This window comes from Saccostrea cucullata, unplaced genomic scaffold (genome assembly GCF_032062105.1).
Source record: "Saccostrea cucullata isolate Sc308-1 unplaced genomic scaffold, CSIRO_AGI_Scuc_v1 ctg19194, whole genome shotgun sequence".
NCBI lineage: Eukaryota > Metazoa > Mollusca > Bivalvia > Ostreida > Ostreidae > Saccostrea > Saccostrea cuccullata.
Genome location: NW_026929317.1, coordinates 1 through 24,536, shown reverse-complemented (window position 1 = coordinate 24,536; position 24,536 = coordinate 1). Strand labels below are relative to the sequence as shown.

The 24,536-nt window shown below is 34.8% G+C and overlaps 1 protein-coding gene, 1 long non-coding RNA gene and 1 pseudogene across 2 annotated transcripts; all 3 read left to right on the top strand.

The window, feature by feature from the left end:
* Nucleotides 1–2,007: 2,007 nt before the first annotated feature.
* On the top strand, nucleotides 2,008–3,082 carry LOC134280459 (uncharacterized). Its single transcript, XM_062762869.1, has 3 exons — nucleotides 2,008–2,098; nucleotides 2,303–2,736; nucleotides 2,840–3,082. Exons 1-3 carry the CDS (start codon nucleotides 2,008–2,010, stop codon nucleotides 3,080–3,082), a joined length of 768 nt encoding a protein of 255 aa, XP_062618853.1.
* Nucleotides 3,083–3,290: 208 nt separating this feature from the next.
* On the top strand, nucleotides 3,291–7,424 carry LOC134280458 (uncharacterized; annotated as a pseudogene).
* Nucleotides 7,425–9,298: 1,874 nt separating this feature from the next.
* Nucleotides 9,299–15,453, top strand: LOC134280457 (uncharacterized). The gene is made up of 4 exons (XR_009994908.1): nucleotides 9,299–11,261; nucleotides 14,406–14,528; nucleotides 14,670–14,709; nucleotides 14,854–15,453. It is a non-coding gene; the product is annotated as an uncharacterized LOC134280457 (long non-coding RNA).
* Nucleotides 15,454–24,536: the final 9,083 nt, after the last annotated feature.

Below are 24,536 nucleotides of genomic sequence, written 5' to 3'. Positions count from 1 at the left end.
CTATAAAAAGTCAGGATGTAATTGAGGGCGAATTAGGATAGTTATTACAGGAATCCTGCTGAAAATTGTTGAACATTAAAATCACTATTCACAAAGATAAGGCAAAAGGACAACCTGAAAATTACCCAGCCAGTAAGAAACAAGCAAAAAACTATAAAGTCTTTATTGATAAAATATTTTCATTTATTTACCATTAGTCTGAAAAGATGTGGGAATGCTTTCATATTTAGCTGTAAAGCATACTATTAAAACAGGTGACAAAGACCTATCAAACAAGTGCCAAGAAGACTGCCTAAGCACATGAATGCTGAAGTAGACAAAAACGTAAACGATATGTTGGAAAATAATGTCATATTGCTTTCGAACAGTCCTTGGGCCTCTAGGGTTGTTTTAGTCAAGAAGAAGGATGGTTCCACCAGGTTCTGTATGGACTATAAAAACGCTATGCACTCTATCAGAATGCTGTAATCTAATGGGACCACGCATCAATGAAACCCTAGACCAACTTGCAGGGTGCAAATGGTTTTCAACTCTCGACCTACACTCTGGGTATTGGCAGAGAACAACGAGACCGAAGGATAAGCCCAACCCAGCGTTCGTAACTCGTAATGGCCTAAATCATTTTAACGTGATGCCATTCAGGTTATGTAACGCTCCTGCTATGTTTGAGAGGTTGATGGAGACCACACTAAGAGGCTTGCAGTGGGACGTATGTCTACTTTACCTTGACGATATAAAAGTATATGCTAAGACTTTCGAAGAAATGAACAGGAATTTGTCAAGGGTGTTCGAGAAACTCGCCGCTGCAGGTCTAAAGCTCAAGGCTAAGAAATGCACATTGTTTGCGCGAAAGGTTGAATACCTCGGACATGTAGTGTCTGAGCAAGGAAGAATCAACTGAAAACCAAAAAGTCATTCGGAAATGGCCTCGTCCGAACAATGTGACTGAATTGAGATCTTTTCTTGGATTCTGTAGTTATTACAGGAAGTTTGTGCCAAATTTTGATGCATTAGCTATACCACTCCATGTGCTGACACAGAAAGGCAAAGGATTTTTATGGTCTGAGGACCATGTAGGAAGCACAGTTTGAGATTTTGCGTGAAAAACTAATAAAAGCACTCACATGCTTTCACATCCTGATTTTATCAATATCATTTATAACCGATTGATACATATGCCAGCGATTTAGCCCAGGGCTTTCTGTGTAGTGAAGTACATGACGGAGAAGAAAGGTTATAAGCTATGAAATTTTATCAAAGCTTACAAAGGCTGAACGAAATATTGTTGAGAAATTAGAAAGAGCTACAGTTTGGCCATATTTAGAAACTTTTGCAAGTACTTCAGACATTATCTGTACGGGAAGCCTTTTCTTGTCCAAACAGATCATAGCTCATTAAGATATCTGTTGAACAAAAAAGATGCAGAAGGTCAGCTAGCAAGGTGGATAGAAACGCTATCTACATATGAGATTGAAGTACAACATAGGCCAGGAAGATTACATAAAAACGCTGATGCACTCAGTAGAATACCATGTAAACAGTGTGGGAACGATTCTTGTTCAAGCAAGATGGCGAAAACAAGAACTGGAGCCCAACTTCGATCTGTATTTGAGGAAAAAGACACTAGCAGTATGACGTTGATGGAAATGCAAGAACAGGACAAAGATATCTGTCTTGTCAAGTCATGACTTGAGAACAACAAGAGGCCTGTGTTTGAAGACATAATAAGTAATGGCTACTTTCTTCGATCACTTTGGAGTCAGTGGCACAGACTAACCGTAATGAACAGTATACTTTGTAGGCGCTGGACGGTGTTGGAAACAAATGAAGTTATGCTACAACAAGTGATCCCTCTATTTCAGAGGCGTAATATTCTAAGACGGAAAATGATGATAGAAAGGTGGAAGTCCCGTTCACAAAACGTAAGCTCGAGTTTGCCAAAGATATTATTGGCCGGGCTTGCAACAGGATGTAAGGCAATATGTTACTGGCTGTGATGCTTGTACTATGCGGAAAAATCCTAATAAGAAGAAGGTGTCACCCATGGAAATTGTACCCTCTGGCATGCCTATGGACCGTTTAGCAACTGATATTCTTGGTGAGTTGCCCATGACAGAGAATTGGAACAGATATATTTTGGTTATCTCTGACTACTTCTTAAAATGGACAGAGGCGTTCCCGAAGCCAAAAATGGAGGCTAAAACTGTAGCAAAATTGATCGTAGAAGTAGTTGCAAGATTCGGGACACCCAGAATAATTCATTCAGATCAGGGTAGGTAATATGAAAGTGAGCTCTTTACAGAGATGTGTAGGCTTCTGAACGTACAAAAGACAAGAACCACTCCCTACCATCCACAGTCTGATGGGATGGTAGAGAGGTTCAACCTTAACAGCCATGTTGAGTACATATGTGCAAGAAAATCAAAGAGATTGGGATATACACATATTCCCTATGTCATGATGGCATACCGATCTGCGGAACATAAGTCCACAGGGTTCACACCCAACATGCTTATGCTTGGTAGGGAGACATCACTTCCAGTAGACTTGATGTATGAGATGCCTGAGACTATGAAAGAGGAAAGTCCTAACCATTGGGCTTGGACTCTTCGAGAGAAATTAGAAAGAGCACACAGTTTGATGCGGGAGAATTTAGAAACTGCGATGAACAGACAGAAAATGTACCATGATATGAAATTGTCATGGGAGAAGTTTAAGCCTGGAGATAAAGTTTTTGTATTCTTTCCTCAGAAAAAAATTGGCTGTTCACCAAAACTTACTTCGTTTTGGCGCGGACCATATGAAGTGCTGGAACAATGGTCTGATGTGCTATATGCAGTTTCATGTGGCAGAAACGGAGAAAAACATATTATCCACTGCGAGAATGCGGAAAAAGAGGTCTCAAACTCTTAGCTTTGAAGATGCAATAATTGGAGATGAGTCTGAATTTAATGATATAGAATCGGAAGATACAAATGAAGTTGAATGTCATGAAATAGATGTTGTGGAAGAGTTAAATCCAGATGCTAGGCAAAAACGCGTTAGGAAGCAACCAAAATGGTTGCAAGATTATGAGACATAGATCTTAGTTAGAATGAAAGTTTATTTGATAGTTAGAATGAAAGTTTATTTGAAAATATGTATTCTCAAAGAAATAAGCCAAGATTTTTTTTTTATTTTGTAGAAAATGTTGAATACCAAGTTAACGAAAGCCAAAACACATTACAGTACTAATTGTGTAGTTGGTGAAGTTCTTGATAATAGATGGCGGGAACATCTGGTGAGAGGCAATGGAATGGAGGAGGTTCCCATGTAAGACCTGTGGCAAACTCTTTAAGAAGAGTTCTTACCTACAACGTCATGAGAGAAAATTTCATAATAAAGGTGAAGTCCCGATCGAGAAGGAAAGCGAAGCAGACAAGGAGTGGCTAGAACAAGATCCTGGTGATTTGATCGGAGAGATCTTCAATGAAAGTAGCTCTGGCGATAGTAGTAGCGACAGTGGTGAAGAGGAAGAAAGGGGGCAGGAAATCTCATCAAGAGAAAGTGGACAGAATCCTGTATCACAGGTTGACCCGACAAACAAGAAAAGTGGGGAAGAAAACAGTGGCAGTGCTTTGGAGGAAGGTAGAACAGTGAAGAAACCCACAGCCCCATTACCTGTTTTCGTTCCAAAGAGAAAGACACCTGACCACATGCCGGAGAAGGACATGTCAGTGAACCAATTCAGGTTTAGGTCATATCTCTCTAAAAGCACAAAACTGACTTTGAAGAAAAGTCACGAAACCTTGTGAAGAAAAGGAAGTTTGCCAATCACATGCATCATAAAATATGATTAAATGAGTATATTTACAATTGTAAATTATTTCTAAATCTTCATTTTATGACATTATTTAACAGCCTACATCCTTATAAAGTAATGGATGTAATGATACTGTCAAATATTTTCACTGAAAAGTAAAAGATAAAATTTAAACATCTCATTTTCTTGAGTAAACTGAACACGTTAGCAGTAGCTCCCTACCTTGCTTAGGTAGCTTAGTTTTATTAATAACCAAAAAAGTTACAACTCAAGTTAATAAGTTCATAAAAGCAGTGTCATTTCAACATGAAAAAAAAGGTCATAATTTTAGTAGTTTCAACTTGTCATGTTTAAAAAATACCATGACTTGATGTTCCCTTTTAAAAAAGGTTTTAAAATAAAAAAAAAAGATGGTTCATCCTAACTTGTGTGATGCAAGAGAGCGATCCCCCAAAAAGCAAAAACATGTACTTGTAGCCATGCTATGTTTCTAAAGTTCGATTTCATTTAAGTGGTTAACCCCATGCCACCCTGCATATATTTTTATGCATGGTTAGAAGAGCTTTATCATATATGGTTCATACATGTTCTATACATACAAACCCTTCCAACGATTTCGTACAGGTGACCTCCTTGGTCTGTATTTTCAGTTTTGATATTTGTTTTTAGCCGGGCTTATTGCTCAAAGAGCAATTGCCGGCTTATGTCATCCTGTTCAAGACAGGAAGTCAACCCCAAAGTCGCCATTTGAAAGTTACGTGCAAAAATATAGTTCTTACTCTCAACCGCTTTTGAGATAATACAAACGCTAAATAAAGCAACAAAAACCAGAAGTCTCTGTCGAGACTGAAGCTCTACTGTTATAGCAAAGGAAGAGAAAAGTACAAGCAGCTGGGATTTGAAAGTTTACAACAGCAATAAATAGAATAATGATCGTTGAAAAAGTAAATTCTATTTGTGCCAAGTTATACTGAAATCAGACCAAAACTTAGGAGGAGTAGCATTTTGAAAGAATTTCACAGAAATTTCTATTTTTAGTAACCAAGGCAACACCGTTCATCGAAATCAAAAACTGATACACAGAATTATGTATCTTAGTGTATTCTACTTGTGTGCCAAGATATACTGAAATCAGATCAAAACTGTAGGAGGAGTAGCATTTTGAAAGAATTTCACAGAAATTTCTATTTTTAGTAACCACGGCAACACCGTTTCAAAAACCGATACACAGAATTATGTATCTTAGTGTATTTTATTGTGTGCCAAGATATACTGAAATCAGTTCATCAAAACTGTAGGAGGAGTAGCATTTTGAAAGAATTTCACAAAAACCGATACACAGAATTATGTATCTTAGTGTAGTCTACTTGTGTGCCAAGTTATATTGAAATTAGACCAAAACTGTAGGAGGAGTAGCATAAAAATTGTTTACAGACAGCAAGAAAAAATTAATTACGCAAAGCTCTTCTGGTCTCTGACCTGTTTAAAACGAAGTTTTACCTATATAAATAAACATTAGTAGTAATGACTTTGAAAACTTCAGTCCTAAGTCAAAGAACATATTTCATTAGCGTAAGGATTTTTGATAATCAGTGTTATCGTAGTTCTCTACACAAACAAGGTAAAGCAGGAGAGGGAACCAGACTGGCCTGTTTGTTTACATTCAGCTGCGGTACCAGATTAATTCTGATTCTGACAAAATCGGATCGTGGTATTAGGTTGGAAAAACTCACTGTCAGTGTCTTATCATTTATATTGATAGTTTTAAAATAATTTTTTCATCAGAATTTAAACGTGATTCATGTAAGAAATTCATTCAACTCTGTAAATGAGCCCGGCTCTCTGTACTTCTGATTACTTTGATTAACTTTTGTACTTTGGGCTAATTAAAACATACATATGATGATAAGTAGTGGTGTGACAGATTACAGCAGTGCGTTGTCTTATTGAAATTTTCTTGACAAAGAATGAGTGCACTTTAGTACGTCATTTGGAACCTTTTTGGTTATCCACTTTAAGCTTTACATTACAATATTCTAAATTACTCTGAACGACTATTATGCAAGCATATGCTTTTCTATATTTATGCTTTGAAGTTTTTGTCATAAATATTTCTATAATTACAGACAATGTCATTGAAAGTACATGTATAAGCCTTAAATTCCGAATTTAAGGTATCCGAAAATAGATGGATACATTTAAATCGCATGAATGTGGAATGTAAACATTAGCACATACATGTATGATTTTTTCGCAATCAGATTCTACATATGAATTTAAATGAAGCTCAAGAGAGATATGGTGTAATTTCATGGTGCACAAATAATGAATAATTCTAGTTTTTAGGGATGCATGGTGTAGACCCTAACATTATTGAGGCGACATTAGCCTATACTTACTAATCACACTAACAATATCGCTAGTATAGCGGGAAAATGTTGTATGAATGACAAGATGTTTATACGCATGTTGTGTGGATTGGTCAGAGAGTGACCAACAGAAATTGATTTTGAGGTGTAGTAGAGAACTGGTTTTTAAAGGTTGGTCACTTCTATCCGCCGACTTAAGCGTGCAACAGCTTAATTATAGACGCCGGGGACTCAACAGCAAATAGATCGGTCAATTCAACAGGCCAACAATGAGATTGTGAGTCAGTTTTCCAGTATTTTGGACAGTAGACTTTCGACAGTTCAGAGAAGTATAAATGAAAATCAGAAAATAATTGCTGAGCGGCAAGAAGCGAAGTTAGAGCAAGTTTTCACAGATAATTATAAATTCAAAAAGCGCGGTAATGAAAAACAATATAAGCAAAATGTTAAAGTAATGGCAAAACTGAGGCAAACGAAGAACTGGAAGAGAATCACATTCAAGGAGTGAGACAAAAGATAACAGAAGTTGACTTAATTAAGCAGAGACAAAAACTAGTTAAGTTAGCAGATTCGTCATCGGCCGGGTGGAGAGCTGTAGATGAATATGTAAAGAACCCAATAGCTTCGGACTCAGATGATGAAAAAAGAATTTCCAAGGCGCAAACGAGGGCAGAGAGAAAAGTCAAGGACGAACGTATCAAACGTCGAAGGGATATGCGAGAGAAGTGGAGGCCCTACCCTTCCATCAACGCTACAGGAGGCAGTACTTCATCCTCTATAACGCCCGCTGTATGGCGATTGGGCCAGTGCTAAAGGTGTCATAAGAAGGGACACTAGAGAAAAGATTGTACAGAGAAAATAGATGAAAAGGTAAGTAGTTTTCTATTTGAATGTTTTGACAAAAAGCAGTCATGTGACACGAACACAGGTAAATCACCGGTAGGTAGATTGAGAAAAAATGTAGGTCAATAGCGTTCGATTGAAGCGAGCAGGTATGTTTGAGTGTTATTTGATTTGGTTACAAGCTGCCTTTATTTACAATTCCAAGTCCTATGGAACTTAAGAATAACAAATCTGCATTGGAAAATGCCAATTTTGTATCAAATGAAATAGAAAAGTTAGTAAAAAAGGTCTGTGTTCGACAGTTTATGGACAAACCTAAAGTAGTGAATCCATTGACTGTAGCAGGTAATAAACAAAAACAAAGGTTGGTTTTAGATGCTAGGCATGTCAATCCACATTCACAAGTATGAAGACGCAAGTACATCACGCGCGAACTATTTCAAGAGGGTGATTACATTTTTTCATTTGATTTGAAAAGCGCTTATCATCATATTATGATAAACACTGATAAATGAATAAGAGAGAGAGAGAGTATTTGGGTTTTAAAAGGAAAAACAAATTATCTGTGTTTAACGTTCTACCTTTTGACATAAGCACTGCTGGTTATATTTTCACAAAGGTTTTGCGAGAAGTAGTTAAATTTTGTAGATCGAAAGGGTTATAAAATCGTTATGTATTTAGATGACGGCATAGGTGGCGCTAAAACTTTAGATCACGCTAGAATTATTAGTGAAAACATTCAAGCTAATTTAAATGCATTAGGTTTTTTTAGTGGCTGATGAGAAGTGTCAGTGGAAACCAGTTCAAGAAATAATTTGGCTAGGTTTTGTTTGGAACACAAAACGTGATGATCAGTATCAAATTCTATAAACAAACTTAAAGGAAATGTTCAAAATATTTTGGAAGGCAAATTGGTTTGAAGTGAGATTCATTGCATCAGTAGTCGGTCAGATCATTTCAACACAAACTGTGTTTTGGGATGCAGTTAGGAAATCTTCAAAAATATTTTGGTATAGGCTTTCTAATGAACGTCTTTCGGTGAAAATTTGCATTTACGTTTGACATACAAAAGAATGGTTTGTATATAAATGTGGGGTACCCGGAGCAGTCACAAAATCAGATATTGAAAATTGCATTCAACTCTTCAGTGGACCTATAATAAGGTAATTCAATTTATGTGTATATTTTTTCCGCTTTATTTCAACACAACTTTGTTAGAATTTTGTTCAGAAATACGGAGACCATAAAAAATTAAGCGCGGTACAGAAATATTCGTAGAACAAAAAAATGGATTTTGACGTTAAGGGCGGAGCAGCCATCATACCTAAAATTTTGTGTAGCGCAATGTATAAGTCTTTTTCAGACCAGGTAATGTGTTAGGGTTTGTTATTTTTGATATACATGTTTTATTTCGCAATTAATTCAACCAGCGTAAAATCCAGTTCAGTTATTACGTACGGTATTATCTTATATTATGTTCCTTTTCCACAAATGAAAATATTACACTTGGGTAGCAACAGCACACATTTTTAAAGAATATTTTAATAGACTGATTTTGTAATGTTATATGGAATAAAAAAGAAGGAAAAGAATTAAAAGACTTCCCAATAGTTTTATATGTGAAACCATCTCTGGCTGAAATGACGTTTAATGACGTAACGATGCTGCTCCGGGTCGATAGACATATGCATGTTTATCAATTCACCGAAACTTTTCTTATTATCATAGGAATTAGAAAATTTGTTTAAGTGTTTTATTCGTTCTTTATAAAAAGTTGATGAATTTTCATGAAAGTATTCCCGTCCTTTATGGAGTAAATAAAATTGTCTCAATAATTTCCGAACAGCCCTCGTATTATTGCATTTTAATAAGATCCAGTTGGAATTCTTATATTATGTTGAGTAAGGAAGCTGTAGAGGAATTTCAGTTTTGGCTTAAAATTTGGAAAGCATGAATGAAAAGGGCGCTCCGCTGAGTAAGGTAATGGACCAAGATGTCAGACAAATTCAGATTCTGGATGTGGAGGTCATTTGACTCTAAGGTCCAAGGATGAACAGAAGATCTTTTGGAATTTGAATGGTATGGTATTTGGAATGAGTGTAAATATAGACAGCGTTCCACATGGAGGGAACTGGAAACTGTGAAGATATTTTTAGATTATTCTTTAGATTTGATCAAGAGCAATTCAGTTGAAGTAAATTCAGATAACAATAATGTGCCACACATTCTAAGGTAGGTAGTAGAAATAAGACATTGCTATGTCTCTGCATGGGCTGTGTAAGAAGGAGAATATTCAGTTGAATTGCAAATGGTTGCCTAGAACAGCTAAATAGAGAGCAGACACATTAAGCAGAATGAATGATTGTGATGACTGGGCAATTAAACAGGGAGTGTTTGAATATTTTGATGAAGCATGGGGTAAGCATACATGTGACAGATTTGCTTCTAAATATAATAGTAAGTGTGAAGTATTCAATTCCAAATACCGGTGCGCTGAATCAAGCGGAGTCGATGCTTTTGAACGGGTATGGTCAGATTGTGTTAGCTGGGTTGTACCACCACCTTGTTTGAGACAAAGATGTGTAAGAAAAATTGAGTTTGAGAGGTGTAAGTGTACTCTGGTGATACCAGAGTGGAAATCTGCACCCTTCTGGCCAATGTTGGTCTGTAAGGATGGCAATTTCATTTGGTATGTAAGAAATATAGCCAAACTTAAAAATGTTGATGTTGTGTGTAGAGGTAGGGGAAAGAACGGTATATTTGGTAAAGAAGGACTTGTGTTTAATATGATGTTCTTATGAATTGAATTTTGATTTTTCAGGAATAGGTTTGCAGAATAGAGTTCGGAAGGTAGCGCTGGACAGTGGAGTGAAACCTGGCAGTTATTTGGACGATCTTTGTCCCCACATGAGTGTTTTGATATTATCAAGTAAAAGTGACAACACGAACAAAAACTATTTCAACGCTTTCAAAAGGTGGGAGACCTTCATCAAATCACATGGACATAGTGCACTTCCGGCAAACCCCATTCACGTGGCATTGTATTTGACACACCTTTTAGATAATGGCGCAACGCAACATCCAATTCATTCGGTTGTGTACGGGATCAAGTGGGCGCATGACTGTTTGGGATTTACAGATCCTACAAAAAATTCATTTGTTCTATTAATACAGGAAGCAGCGAGGAGAAAAGTGTCTAAATCTGTAAACAAAAAGGACCGAATTACCAAAGAAGTTTTAATAGAGTTGTGTGTTAAGTTCCAGGATTCAACTGACTTGTTAATTGTTAGAAACCTCACAATGATTTTGTTTAGTTTTGCTGGTTTTTTGCGATTTGATTAGTTAAGGTCTCTCTGTTTCAACGATGTACTGATTGATGATGATTATTTAGTGATATGCATCAGAAAAAGCAAGACGGATCAATATCGGCAAGGGAACGAAGTACTTATTTCAAAAGGGGATACGCCTGCCTGTCCGGTGAGCATGTACCAGCGCTATTTGGAACTTGTTGGAGATGTGGGTGATAAACATTTTTTTGTATTCAGACCTATTTTTAGGTCGAAAGACAATTGTAAACTGTTTTTTAAAAATAAAAAGATAAGTTATTTTGCTTCAAGAAATAACATAATACCACTTATTAAATCTGTTGTTGGGGAAGTAGATATAGGGCTTCATTCTTTAAGGTCGGGGGGAGCGACTGTGGCTGCAAATTCTGATGTTGATGATAGATGTCTTAAAAGACATGGTAGATGGAAAACAGATAGTTCCAAAAGACGGCTATATTGTTGACTCAGTTGAGAAGCGTTTGATAGTTTCAAAATCTCTGGGTTTGTAATCACAGTCGTTTCTCTTTTTGCCCATACTTTGTGATTTCTAGCGCACGCACGGCTGGCTGTCATGCATAGAATGTTGTTGTTTTATGTTTGTATAAATACTGATAATTTCCCGCGTTTTGCTAGTATAGCGGGAAAATGTTGTATTAATGACAGATGTTTATACGCATGTTGTGTTGATTGGTCAGAGAGTGACCAATAGAAATTGATTTTGAGGTGTAGTAGAGAACTGGTTTTTAAAGGTTGGTCACTTCTAGCCGCCGACTTAAGCGTGCAACAGCTTAATTTTCTTATTTTATAGATAAGGGTATAAATGAATATATTTTTTTATTTTTTTTTCATAGGGTTGATAGATAGGTTGTGAGGTCCGTCGCAACAATTTTTGCATCCAGCGGCACTTGGCAACGGACACAGGTTTCTATAGTTTTTTAAAAATTATTTTTATCTCTAATTTTTCCTGGCCGGCCCTGATGCTTTTTCATGTTTTTCACAAAAATATAGTATAGAATATTATAATCGATGAGGCAGTTTTGGGGAATTTGGATGCTTTTTACACAGTGTTCTGTGTTATATATATGTATACTGAAGTACTTTTTACTGGAAACTGTCAATAAAATACGGCGTCCAGCGCACGCACGGCTGGTTGTCATGCATAGAATGTTGTTGTTTTATGTTTGTATAAAAGTAATGGAGTGAATACCCATTTTCGTACTGTCTAAGTATTTCCCGTCCATTGCACAATTTTTCTGTTTTAAATGAAAAACAGAGAGCAAATATCGTCGAAATTTTTTACTCATGCAACAATAAATAATTAGACTGGAGAAATATACAATCTTATCGACTGAAGAAATGATCGCCAACAACGTATTCAGAGAACATCTCCTACAAGACACACCTTCTGCATATGAGAAGTATAAATGAGCCGTCATAGCTGGGATATCAGCAATAATTACCACAAAGATAATGCATGACGTAATCAAAGACATCCTATCAGTTGATGCGTTTGTCTTCATAACTTGTTCCTTTCCACCGCCGCCATGTTTTTTCCTCCAATGGCTGATTTTCCTCAACTTATAAACCAAGCAGTAGTTAACAATCACTAAAATGACAAACGGTACAAACTTTGCAAACACTGTTTTGATCGTGCTGACAATTTTGTAATCAATGACTGCATTTTGAGGCCTGCAACTAAGAACGGTTGCATTGGACCGAATGTAGGATTCTACAACCACTCTCTCATATTTTATATTTATCAAGTGAGGAAGGAATATGGAAAGTGATATAACACCAAGAACGAAAATTGAGATTAAAGTCTTGTTTGTCGTAAAAATCCTACTTGCTCGGTATGGAATTGAAACAATATACTCGCAACGTCTTTGTATTCCTCCGCAACAATTTTGATAAAAATACAAAAGGATGCACTGAAAACAATTGGGATCTGTAATCAATTATAACAAACACACCAGGTTGTATGTATTCCTTTTGCCCTAAGGTGTAAAAGTAGATGGATGGTACAAAATCACTCATGGCCCCCAGGCATTGTAGTACAGCCATTGCCACCAATATTTTGTGTGCAGGAGAATGAAATTGACCTCTCACGATAAGAAAGATCAGTAGAATATTTACAGGAACGGTTATTGCCGTAATGATAACGCTGATAAAATGACAGTTCTCTCTCTATTGGCAAATTAATTGATGAAAATAATTAAAAACGGGCATACCGCCTCATACCGCCTTTGCAGTGCTTGTCAATGAGGGCAATTTACACGCACGGGTAATTAACTTGTAGTTATATAGCAGACTAGTGTAAACAGGTTTCTTTTAAAAATGACCAGTGCTTACCGACGCCTATTCACCGAGTTAAAAAACACGACACGAGTTCTCAGAAAAAAGTTCTTCACATGTTGATTTATTTTTGCAGAAAAATATATTTGCGAATGCAATGTACGCGCAAATTTGCTAAAAATTTATCTACAGTAAAAATTTCCAGATTTACGGTAATATACTGCAGCAGAAAAGGGAACATGTGGCAGACCAGAACATGCAAAAAGGGGGGTTAAACTTCTTATAAAATTATTAAACTTGAAAAAAATGTTTCAACCCCTTTCTCTGGTTTTTGAAAAGGGTGCACTGGGGTTCGCCAGAGAAATATATTCAAAATTGAACACAAACTTTAGACACTATAAAGAACAATATTCAATATGATTTTATTTCCCTTAAGAAAGAAAAATACCTTTGCAAAATGAAGGTAGCTAGGCCTAGTATATGATATTTAATATTTACATTGTCAGATTTGCAACAAATTTTGGAAGAAATATAAGAATTTCAACGTTTCCCTCAAAACACCTAGATTATTGATTTTTTTGTTTGTTTTTTCTGTAATGGAGCATCAAAAACAAAGGTACATGAAGACACAAAACATAGATTAAAAAAATGAAATGAACTAATGTACCTTCACCATCTGCTTAATTTTCTGTGGTTATTCTTCATATCTGCATTTTCCATTCCATTACAAATTAATCATTCAATAGATTGTCTGTATGATATTTCTTTACACTGCTTTAATATCCATGTATGTTTTAAGGAAGAACAATTTTGACACAACTCCCCTTCAAATTATTTAAAATGCCTTTTACATGTACTGTGTAGCCGAATCAGTCAAGTTAATTTTCATTTAAGCCTGCATTCTTGAAAAAAATGCTTCAGTGGTCATTAACACCTTTTCGAACATCCGTTCTTTTTTCTAACATCGGACTGTCTCAGGTAAATCAAAAAGCAATGTTTTAAGTACGGTAGAAGGTATATGTATTGGATATATGCCTCATAGAGTTCTGTATTAAAAAAATCAGACAGTTTGAGGCCCGTTAGAGCCAAAAACTGATATATTTTTAATACAGAACTGTATGAGGCATATATCCAATACATATACCTTCTTTACCAATATAGCGCTCATGTGATTCGATACCCAAGAGTATGTTCTATGCATACATATACAATTTCTAAAACGGGGTAAATTACTGACAAAAAAGTTAATGAAACAAGAATATCAGTTTTGTGTAAAGTCATAATAAGTTCTATGGTTGATACAGTGACCTTGTCATCAAAAACAATGTATCATTGAGTCAAATGCTGACTGACGTTTTTCATTCTAATTGTAAGGCTATTATTTACACACTGAGTTGTCGGCGGATTTTACCGTTCTTTACCGATCAATAGAAGATCGGCAGGGGATCCTCCATATTCCGTAGCTCCTGACCTTATACGCACCTCTCATGTTTTGGGTGTCCGTATTTGTTCTGCTCCAATTTTGTATTGTTTAATGGGCTTTTGAGATTAGATACTGTTTGTTTTTCTTGCATATTTCATTATAAACAAAATTTGATAATAAATGAAATTATTTAATACTGTTTTTCAAATAAGATGCGTAAAAATAATACTATTGAAAAAGAACGGAAATATCATTTGCGTAATTAATAACAATAACGCGCTTTCATTTGAATTTTACAATTTACGAACAATAAAATATTATAGTATTTTGTCTTTGTCAATTTTTTGAAGTACAAGAGAAGCTTCCAGGGAATACAGGGACCGCACTGATGGCCGGGGTGTCTACGTTTCTCGTGCTTAGTGCCCTAGTTTTTGGTGTCGCCGTGTTTTTGTACCACAGAAACCTAAAACAACGTATGTCGTCATGGGGAAAATTTTAAACGAGTTATGAAAATTTTCAATTAATTCTCCTTTTTCCCGAATCATGAATTTTTAAAGTAAGAATACAAGGAGTAAAAAGCGTTAAAACAATTCTTATATTTTATTTATTTACAGAAGGTGTTGATAGGAACCAAATTCTCCAGAAACATGCATTGTAAGTTTAAATCTGTAAAATTCGGCGTCCTTTTCTGACTGAAACGTCTTGGTACCAATATTGAGACCACATTTTACAAAAATTCTCTAAGTTTTTAGCTACTTTTTTATCAATCTATTGATAATCTTTGTCTAATTGATAAAGGAATGGATTGGGAGAGACCAACCACACTGCAGACCTGTATGTAGAAGTGCCTTCAGAAAATAATGAGGATGGTATTTAATCTAATAATAAATGCAAGGAAAGTGTAAGTAGGTTGACAAATCAACTCTTATTACAAGTAAGTAAGGTACAGTAAGACATTTTTGAAAAAAAAACCAAAAGATGTGTTTGTGAAACACTGATGCCCCCGTATGTAAAATTTTCTCAAATTTATAAAAATCAAACATGATGATACCAAAGTGACGCCTTCTCAAAGAAATAAAAATGTATGTGAAATATAAAACCCTAGCACCACCTGATCAAAATTTATGGCCCAGGTAAACGTTTTTTAAAGTTTAACTCCAGGGTCAAAGTTATTTGTTTCTAAAGAAAGGCATTGTCACAAAGATTATAAATGGAATATGGTAAGTATGAATGTCCTAGCACCAATGTAGTTCAAACGTTACTGCCAATGTTAAAAATTTTAAAGAGTATGTCAAACTCCAAGGTCAAAGGGTCAGAGTTCTTGATATCCAATGGAGGGTCTTCTCACAAAGATTACATATGTGAAGAATGAAAGCCCTATCCCTTAACGTTCAAAAGTTATAGCCAAGGTTAAAGTTTTTTTCACAATCGGAAATCTCCAAGGTCAAGGTCAAAGTAATTGGTATCCAATGAAATGTCTTCCACAAAGAATACAAATGTTTAATATTGAAAGTCTTAGTATCTACTGTTTAAAAGTTATGGCCAAGGTTAAAGTTTTTAAAAATTAGTTCAAACTCCCAAGGTCAAGGTCAAACTGTCAAAGGTCTTGCTATCAAATCAAAGGTCTTCTCACAAGGATTACATATGTAAAGTATGAAAGCACTAGCTCTAACCCTTTAAAAATTATGGTTAAGGTTAACTTTTTTCAAAGTAGGTCAAACTCCAAGGTCAAGGTCAAAAGGTCAAGGTTGTTGGTATCCAATAAAAGGTCTTGCCACAAAAATTACATGTGTGAAATATAAAAGTCCTAGTGTCTACCGTTCAAATGTTGTGACCAAAGTATAAGTTTTTATTAAAAGTAGTTAAAACTCCAAGGTCAAGGTCAAAGGGTAAAAGTTGTTGGTGTCCAATGAAAGGTCTTCTCAAAAAGATTACATATGTGAAGTACGAAAGCCCTAGCCCTCACCGTTCAAAAGTTATGGTCAAGGTTAAAGTTTTTTCATAAGTATGTAAATCTCCAAGGTCAAGGTCAAAAGGTCAAGGTTGTTGGTATCCAATGAAATGTCTTGCAACAAGGAATACATATGTGAAATATGAAAGTCCTAGTATCTACTGTTTAAAAGTTGTGACCAAGGTTAAAGTTTTTAAAAAGTAGTTAAAACTCCAAGGTCAAGGTCAAAGGGTATAAGTTCTTGGTATCCAATAAAAGGTCTTCTCACAAAGATTACATATGTGAAGTACGAAAGCCTTAGTCCTCACCGTTCAAAACTGATGGTCAAGGTTAACGTTTTTTCATAAGTAAGTAAATCTCCAAGGTCAAGGTCAAAAGGTCAAGGTTGTTGGTATCCAGTGAAAGATCCTGCCACAAACAATATATTTATGAAATATGAAAGTCCTAGTACCTTCCATTCAAAAGTTATGGCCAAAGTAAAATTTTGAAATTTCTGTGTATAAGTGGGTCAAACTCCAAGGTCAAGGTCAAAAGGTCAAATTTGGTGGTACCCAAAGAAAGGTCTTGTCACAAGGAATACACGTGTGAAATATGAAAGTCATAGCTCAACTAAATCAAAAGTTATGGGCAAGGTTAAAGTTTTTGTGACGGACAGACTGACAGACTGACAGACGGACAGACTGACAGACTGACGGACAGACGGACAGACGGACAGACGAATGAGATTTAATGTCACCTCGCTTTTGCGAAAGCGGGGGACAAAAATGTAAAATGCTTAAAATAAAAAGGCATTTGACAATGTTGAATTTCATAATCAAACGGGAAGTTTTCAGGACTCACATATTTGATTATGTACCAAACAACTGTGCTCGCCCTAGCGCTGTCGCACTGTCAACATATTGCTTAAAATTCAATACAAAGGAAATTCAAATTCAAAATAATTCTGATGAATTTCAAATCAATATGCTTAGCGCTTTCCAGTACTTTTAGTACTTTGATTTATTATGAAAACGTTGAAATTTCGTTATCATTTGTACTTCAATGGCAATTTACTTTCTTTGATTAGTACATGTACCTATATCACATGTAGAATAACTGCAGCTGGTAAAAGAAAAATTACTATTAATGTACTTATACTTACCCTTGCAAATGAATTGAATTGAAGTTCTCTCTTGAAATTATAAAATTTTATATTTAACAAATATCAAATATCTTGAAAGATTAAACGAATTGGAACACATTGTTTACTGATGTGCACAACTGTGTAACAGATAACAAATGTCCTTAAGAAAAGTTTGAATCAAGTCTATATACCCATTACTTTACAATACTACGACCAGTTGGTCAAAACATTCCGATCACATCTTCATTTGTGGTTCAGTGAAGCACAAACTTTACCAGAGTATACGTGAAGTTAGTAACTTTTCAACATTTTCTTGTATAATCTTTGTATACTAAACAAATACCAATATATTTTTTGTTGAATGAATATTTAATTTCCTGTTGTATTTTTTTTTCTTTTTAAAATTTCAAAATAGTACGAAAAATGATGATCAAAAGAATTCCTTTATTTAAGTGTATCACAAAACATTCTTAAAAAGAACGAGGGCGCTTTTGATTGCCATTCGGCAGGAATCGGCGCACTTGAAAATTTCATTGACATGTCACTTGAAATTTTGATTTTGATTGTCATTCGGCAGGAATTGGCGCACTTGAAAATTTCATTGACTTGTCACTTGAAATTTTTATTTTGATTGCATGCCATTCGGCAGGAATCGGCGCACTTGAAAATTTCATTGATATACATTTCACTTGAAATGTTCGCATTTTTAATGTATCAGAATCCTGAAAAAGAAGAAGCTTCTTAAATGTAAAGGGTTTCATGCATATTCAGCTTACAGTTATATAGCAAATACTTGTACGGTAATTTCTGGTAGATATATTGTAGAAAGACAGAAATAACTAACATTTGATAATTTCGACGAAGTTGGCGGGAGCTTATTGTCCTTTCTGACATAATTTATTTTATCAACAAAGTTTCAGTTGCTTCAATTTCAGTCAATTAAGGAATGACCGGGTTAGAGCAGGTTAAGGTTTTTGAGCAGGTCCTATTTCCAAGTACCTAAAAACCCTATGTTGATCAAATCTGTATTAGATGATACTTCACCTGACTTGTTTCGGTTGCTGGACCTGACTTATATTTTCCGGATGAGAGACCAGATTTGGTTTTAGAGCAAGTTCATTCTAAAGTAACAATAAGCCCTTTGATGACCAAACTTGCATGGATGATACATCGATCTAAGGATGCACAATGATTACCTGACTTGCTTTGGATGCTGGATCTCACCTTTATTTCTGAATGAGGGACCAAGTTAAATATTTTCTGGAGTAGGTTCATTCAAAGGTAAATATTTGCCGTATGTTGACCAAATTTGCGGCATGGGTACTACTTCTCGGGATGCATACCACTTGATTTTTTTTCTTGATGAGTGAATAGACTATCATAATTGCTTAGTGTTGCGTCTTGGGATATACATGTACATACTAGATTATCAGTGTAAAATGGGACTTTGCTTTACGCACTTAATTTTGAATTGAAATATTTTTTTTGCAGTTGATGGTGTGTATGCATTTTTTACGTCTGGATTTTGTAAAAAAAAAAAAAAAAGTAATAAATAAATAAATAATGAAATAAAATAAATAATGATTTAAGGTACTCAAGTTCAGAAAATCGTACATTTACTAATTGAAAATGCTCTCAATAATCTCTCCGAATTCTCAATCATGTGTTTTTATCCACGATTATTCTTCAAAATTAATTTTAAGTTAATCAAATTGTATTGGGAAAGTAGTAAATCTGTTTTGTCAGGAAATGCAAATAAAAACACATACAATATACATTTAATAAACAGACATATTAATTTAGACATTAGAATCATTTGGTACCCAGGCTTTTTGAAAAAAAATACACACTTCTTATATATAAAACATGTACAAGGTACTTTTAGTTTCTTCTATTAACTTCGATCAGTGTACTTTAGTATATTTAATTCAACTAAAGTTATGATATTTAACTCAATTGGCAAGCCTCAAGGAAATGAATTTAGTTTTAATGGTAATGTTATGGAATGCCATATACGACAGCCAACTGCTTAATGCCAACTGCTGACTGCTTACTGCCAACTGTAGGCAGCTTCCTGCTAACTGCCACACATATTTGAATAAATTTTATTTTTATATTGATAATTATGTGAATTTTCCAAAAAAAAAGAAAGAAAAAAAAAAACAGGCGCGGATCTAGAAAATTTTTTCCAAGAGGGTCACTGATGTTAAAAAAATATCCAACTTCAGATATTTCTTGACAAGAAAAAAAAACGTAAACTTAAGTCCTTTCCTTAATTTGAAAATTTATTTCGGCCGGGGAGAGGGGGTTCTCATGCGTCATACCTTCATGTCTATGACATTTTTATACCAACTTAACACGAAACCGCGTTTTCGGGGGGAGGGAGGGAGGGGGGAAGTTCTAAGGTCCCTTTAAGTTGATTTATTTTATACATTGAATAACTTTTAGTTGGTTTAGTTTGTGCATTAAATAACTTTACAAATTTCAGAGGGGTGGTCCGAACCTCTCTCTAGATCTATGCATGGAAAACATATCTTATTTGTAAAAACAAAGAGATATAAATGTTTGATCGGCGTTTTCTACGTGGAGGTTCTAAGATCAGTTTTAGTTCGTTTAGTTTATACATTAACCCATGACTGTACAAATTTTAAATGCCCCCCCCCCATCCCACCCCACCCCCAAGATATGTGCATGTGAAACATTATAACACACAGAGATATGCATCTTTAATTTGAGGAAAGTTTTAGCTGTAGAATATAATGAAAATGTAAACTTATTTTTAAAACATCTTTCCCTGAAAAACAACAATTTTTTTTTTCATTTTTCCCTCTTCAAAGGTTTTGTTGTCTCCGGGGGTTGGGGGAGGGTGTACTTCTTTAAAGATTAAAAGCAGAAAATAGTCATTTTATTACCTATTTCAAATAAGAAAACCAATAGAAAATATACTTTATCAATCGCATATATTGAATAAATATTAAATAGAAAAAACATATTGGTCATTTAATCAATTTAATTTTACCAGGATGACCCTCTTGGAAAAAATGTCCTGGATCCACGCCTTATGGAATGCCATATACGACAGCCAACTGCTTACTGCCAACTGCTGACTGCTTACTGCCAACTGTCAGCTGCTTACTGCCAACTGCCACACATATTTGAATAAATTTTATATTTGTATTGATATTTACATGAATTTTCACAAAAAGGGGAAAAAAGGGCACGGGTCCGGGACATTTTTTCCAAGGGGGTCACCCTGGTAAAATTGAATTGAATGAAATGACCAATATGTTTTATCTTATGTACATGTATATTCAAAATATGCGGTTGATAAAGTACATTGTTTATTTTTTTTTTATTTTTTTTCCTATTTTAAATAGGTAATAAAATGACTATTTTCTGCTTTTAATCTTTAAAGAAGCCCCCCCCCCCTCCTCCGGAGACAACAAAACCGTTGAAGAGAGAATAATAATAAGAAAGATTTGTCGTTTCGCATAGAAAGATGTTTGAAAATAAATTTCCGTTTTCCATTATATTCTATAGTTAAAAATTTCTTCAAATTAAAGATGTATATCTCTGTGTGTTATAATGCAGGCACGTAGCATCGTTTTTGAAAGTGGGGGGGGGGCAACCAAGAGAAAACTCTTTTTACTTACCTGAAAAAGTTGACAAGCAAAAAAAAAAAAAAGAAAAGGAAATAACCCAAACTCGAAAATCCTATTTCTTCGGGGGGGGGGGGGGGGGTGTAGGTGGCTAACTTTATTTTAAGTCCAACTACCTTTCACTTACATTTTTTTCCACACAATACTACATATCCTTGATATCATTATACTATGGGTCAGAAAGCCCCCCCCCCCCCTTGTTGCTACGTCCCTGTAATGTTTCACATGCATAGATCGGGGGGGGGGGCATTTAAAAATTGTTCAGTAATTCGTTAAATAAACTAAACGAACTATCGGTATAACTGACCTTGGACCCTCCACGTAGAAAACGCCGATCAAACAATTATATCTCTTTGTTTGTACAAATAAAATATGATTTACATGCATAGATCTAGAGAGAGGGGTCCGGAACACCCCTCTGAAATTTGTAAAGTTATTTAATGCACAAACTAAACCAACTAAAAGTTATTTAATGTATAAAATAGGGATGTCAACGAATAGTCGACTATTCGACTGTCAGTCGAACGGACCGACGATCGAATAATGAAACAACATTCGAATATTAAATAAATGCAAGAAAAGGGGGGGGATAATGAAATTTTCATCTCAAAATTGAAAAACTTAAAAGGGTCCATCCTCAAACTATACATCTGTATATTGTTCGTTCTCAGATATTTGTTCCCATTTCGCCTTAACTGTAAAATTTAGCATTCCCATTTCGCTTTAGTAAGCTCTCAGGTAAATTAAGGCGAAATGGGAACGTGAATAAACACATAATTAAGTGCTCGAACACGACTCATAGTATATAAATAATTTTCTACATAGTAGTGTCAAAATACAGTAATTACATACCGCAATAATTATTTCTCAATGAGTGACTTTTTTAGTTAGTGTACGTAGTAAATTATGCAACGCTATACTTGACTATGAAAATTATTTAATTGATATGTACGAATTATATTTATAAACTCTAGCAATAACAAATGCTTAAAACACAAATATTTGCATAGCCGTGAAGTTATAAAATTCCGATAATTATTAAAACAATAACCTTACCTGAAAAACATTTTGATATATAGCTTGGGCAATCATTAATTAAACAAACAGTATTTAACATTTTCATCGGAGATGTGGATAGTGTGCTGTTACAATTACGAGATTTCAATTTATTTCAGTAAATAAGCTTTCAAAAACCCTGTCTATAACAAAAAATGATACCAAAGTAGTCGACTATCGTTCGAATAATGCAATCGAATGTTCGACTGAGGAAAATTAATATTTTGACATCCCTAGTATAAAATAAATCAACTAAAAGGGACCTTAGAACCCCCCCCCCTCCCCAACCAAAAATGTGGATTCGTGTTAAGTTGGTATGAAAAAATGTCATACACATGAAAGTATGACGCATAAGAACCCCCTCTCCTCGGCCGAAATAAATTTTCACATTTAGGAAAGGTATTTACGTATTTTTTTCTTGTCAAGAAAATTTTGGGTTGGATTTTTTTTTTTACCAGAGTAACCCCCTTGGAAAAAATGTCCTATAGATCCGCGCCTTTTTTTTTTTAAATTTACATAAATATCAATATGAAAATAAAATTTATTCAAATATTTGTGGCAGTTGGCAGTAGCAGCTTGACAGTTGGCAGTAAGCAGTCAGCAGTTGGCTGTCGTATATGGCATTCCATAACGCCTTTTTTTTTTTAAATTTACATAAATATCAATATAAAAATAAAAATTATTCAAATATGTGTTGCAGTTAGCAGTAAGCTGCTGACAGTTGGCAGAAGCAGCAGTCGGCTGTCGTATATGGCATTCCATATAATGCAATTCAAATTGTACCAAGATACATGTACTGTTATTTAAGTATTATGATGAAATGTAATAGGAAGTTTAATTTAGCAACAGCTGTGCTTATTGAAAAGGCTAGAAAAGCATGTTTTAAAATGAACAGAATTATTGGATTTGATAACCCATGTAAACTTTGATACATGCACGATGGAGGGGTGGATTAATAATTTTTTTTATTTCAATATTCAGACTTTTTTAATCAAGTGATTTCTTTTATTGGAGATTAAAAAAATAAATATTATTGATTTGTAATTTTTACTCGTGATTTTTTCTTTTATGTAAGGAGATCATTTTCTAAAATGATCTACATGTATCTTCTTATTTTTTTTTCCTTCAAAACATTTAATTTACTATGATTACGATGAATGCGTTTAGGTTACAAATAAATTTCATATTAAAATAATTATTTTACGTAGTTTCACTCAAAACCAGACACAAAACACGAAATGTTGACCCTGATTTATAAATTACAAATATTAAGAGAACTTGATCCTTCCATTCTGAAAAATATCGGGCTAGGAATCCTTTTAATAGAAACCGGAAGTCTCAATGTTGTCGACGATCCACTCTTGACGCAACGCACGTTGTCTTCACACGATGGACCTGTCAAGTATTTTCAGCAATACCGTTGAAGGAATAAAAAATGGGGTAATCCTTCAGTGATGGGAATCTTAGTTGCTGTATCTGTAGTAGTCTTAACTATACGTAAGTCTATTGTAAATAACAGTTCTTCTTGTTTTTTCACTATATATCTACTAGACGGAGATCCACAATGAACATATGGACAGATGAAATTAAAATGTTTGGTCAAGGAAGTATTTCTTTACCTTACCATTTAAAACATCTTTTATCCAAAGTTCTTGGAAATTGGCTAGCCTGATAAAGAAACCAGAATATATTTACAATATAGGAAAGACTACATGTGCACATCTGACCTCAGCTGTTGAAAAATCGTCTCTGATCTACTCAACCTTACAAATTTATTTCATTTTAATTTGAATTCAGGAAAATTAGCGATCTAATAAACAGAGTACACTTAAGTACACTCGCTCCGAAGGAGAGGAGGATAATCCGATATAATTAGATTAATTATTTTTATTAAATAATATTGCAATATTGTAGTGTTGTATAAGAGTACCAAGTTAACCATCAAAGAATGCAAGTGCATGTATTAGATAGTAAAACACAGCTATGCTGATACTCGGATAAACGAGGGGTGGGACGATACACAGATCTTGCGATACGATACGTATCTCGATATATTAGCACGATACGATACGTATCTTGATATTTAATTGCATCAAATACTCTGGAAACGATTCTTTCTGCGTTTAGCGCGCTTTACATCCAAGGCTGCTTAAAAGTAAAAACGTTTTACCCCTAATCAACGACTTATTAGTTCTACAGTGTGTTTTAAATATCAACATCTTCTCGCTTCGTACAAGCCGCCATTTTCCAAGGACAGTACTTTCATTTTCAATTTTTGGATAGGTCGTTCGTGTATCATTTCGTACCGATATTTGGATGCTTGTATCGTAAACCGTATCTTAGAGGAAAATATCGGTACGTATCGGTATATCGTCCCACCCCTAGGATAAACCATATTTTACGTAATAAATACGTTAAATATTAATGTTATACTGTTTAGAAATGTATAGACTAACAAATTTCCTTAATTTTTATGTACCGTTAGACTCGATCTTGTTAGTAGTTCTTCACAAAATAGGATTGAATTTTTTTTTATTAGTTTTCATTGTTTATATAATTTGGGTAACACAAATCAAAGAAATGGTTGCTGGGGGGGGGGGGTATACAGTTTGAAAAACTGAGTTATAATGACCTCTTTTTAATGATTTCTATGAGATGCCGCCACAGACATGTGACACTTGGAGGTATTTTT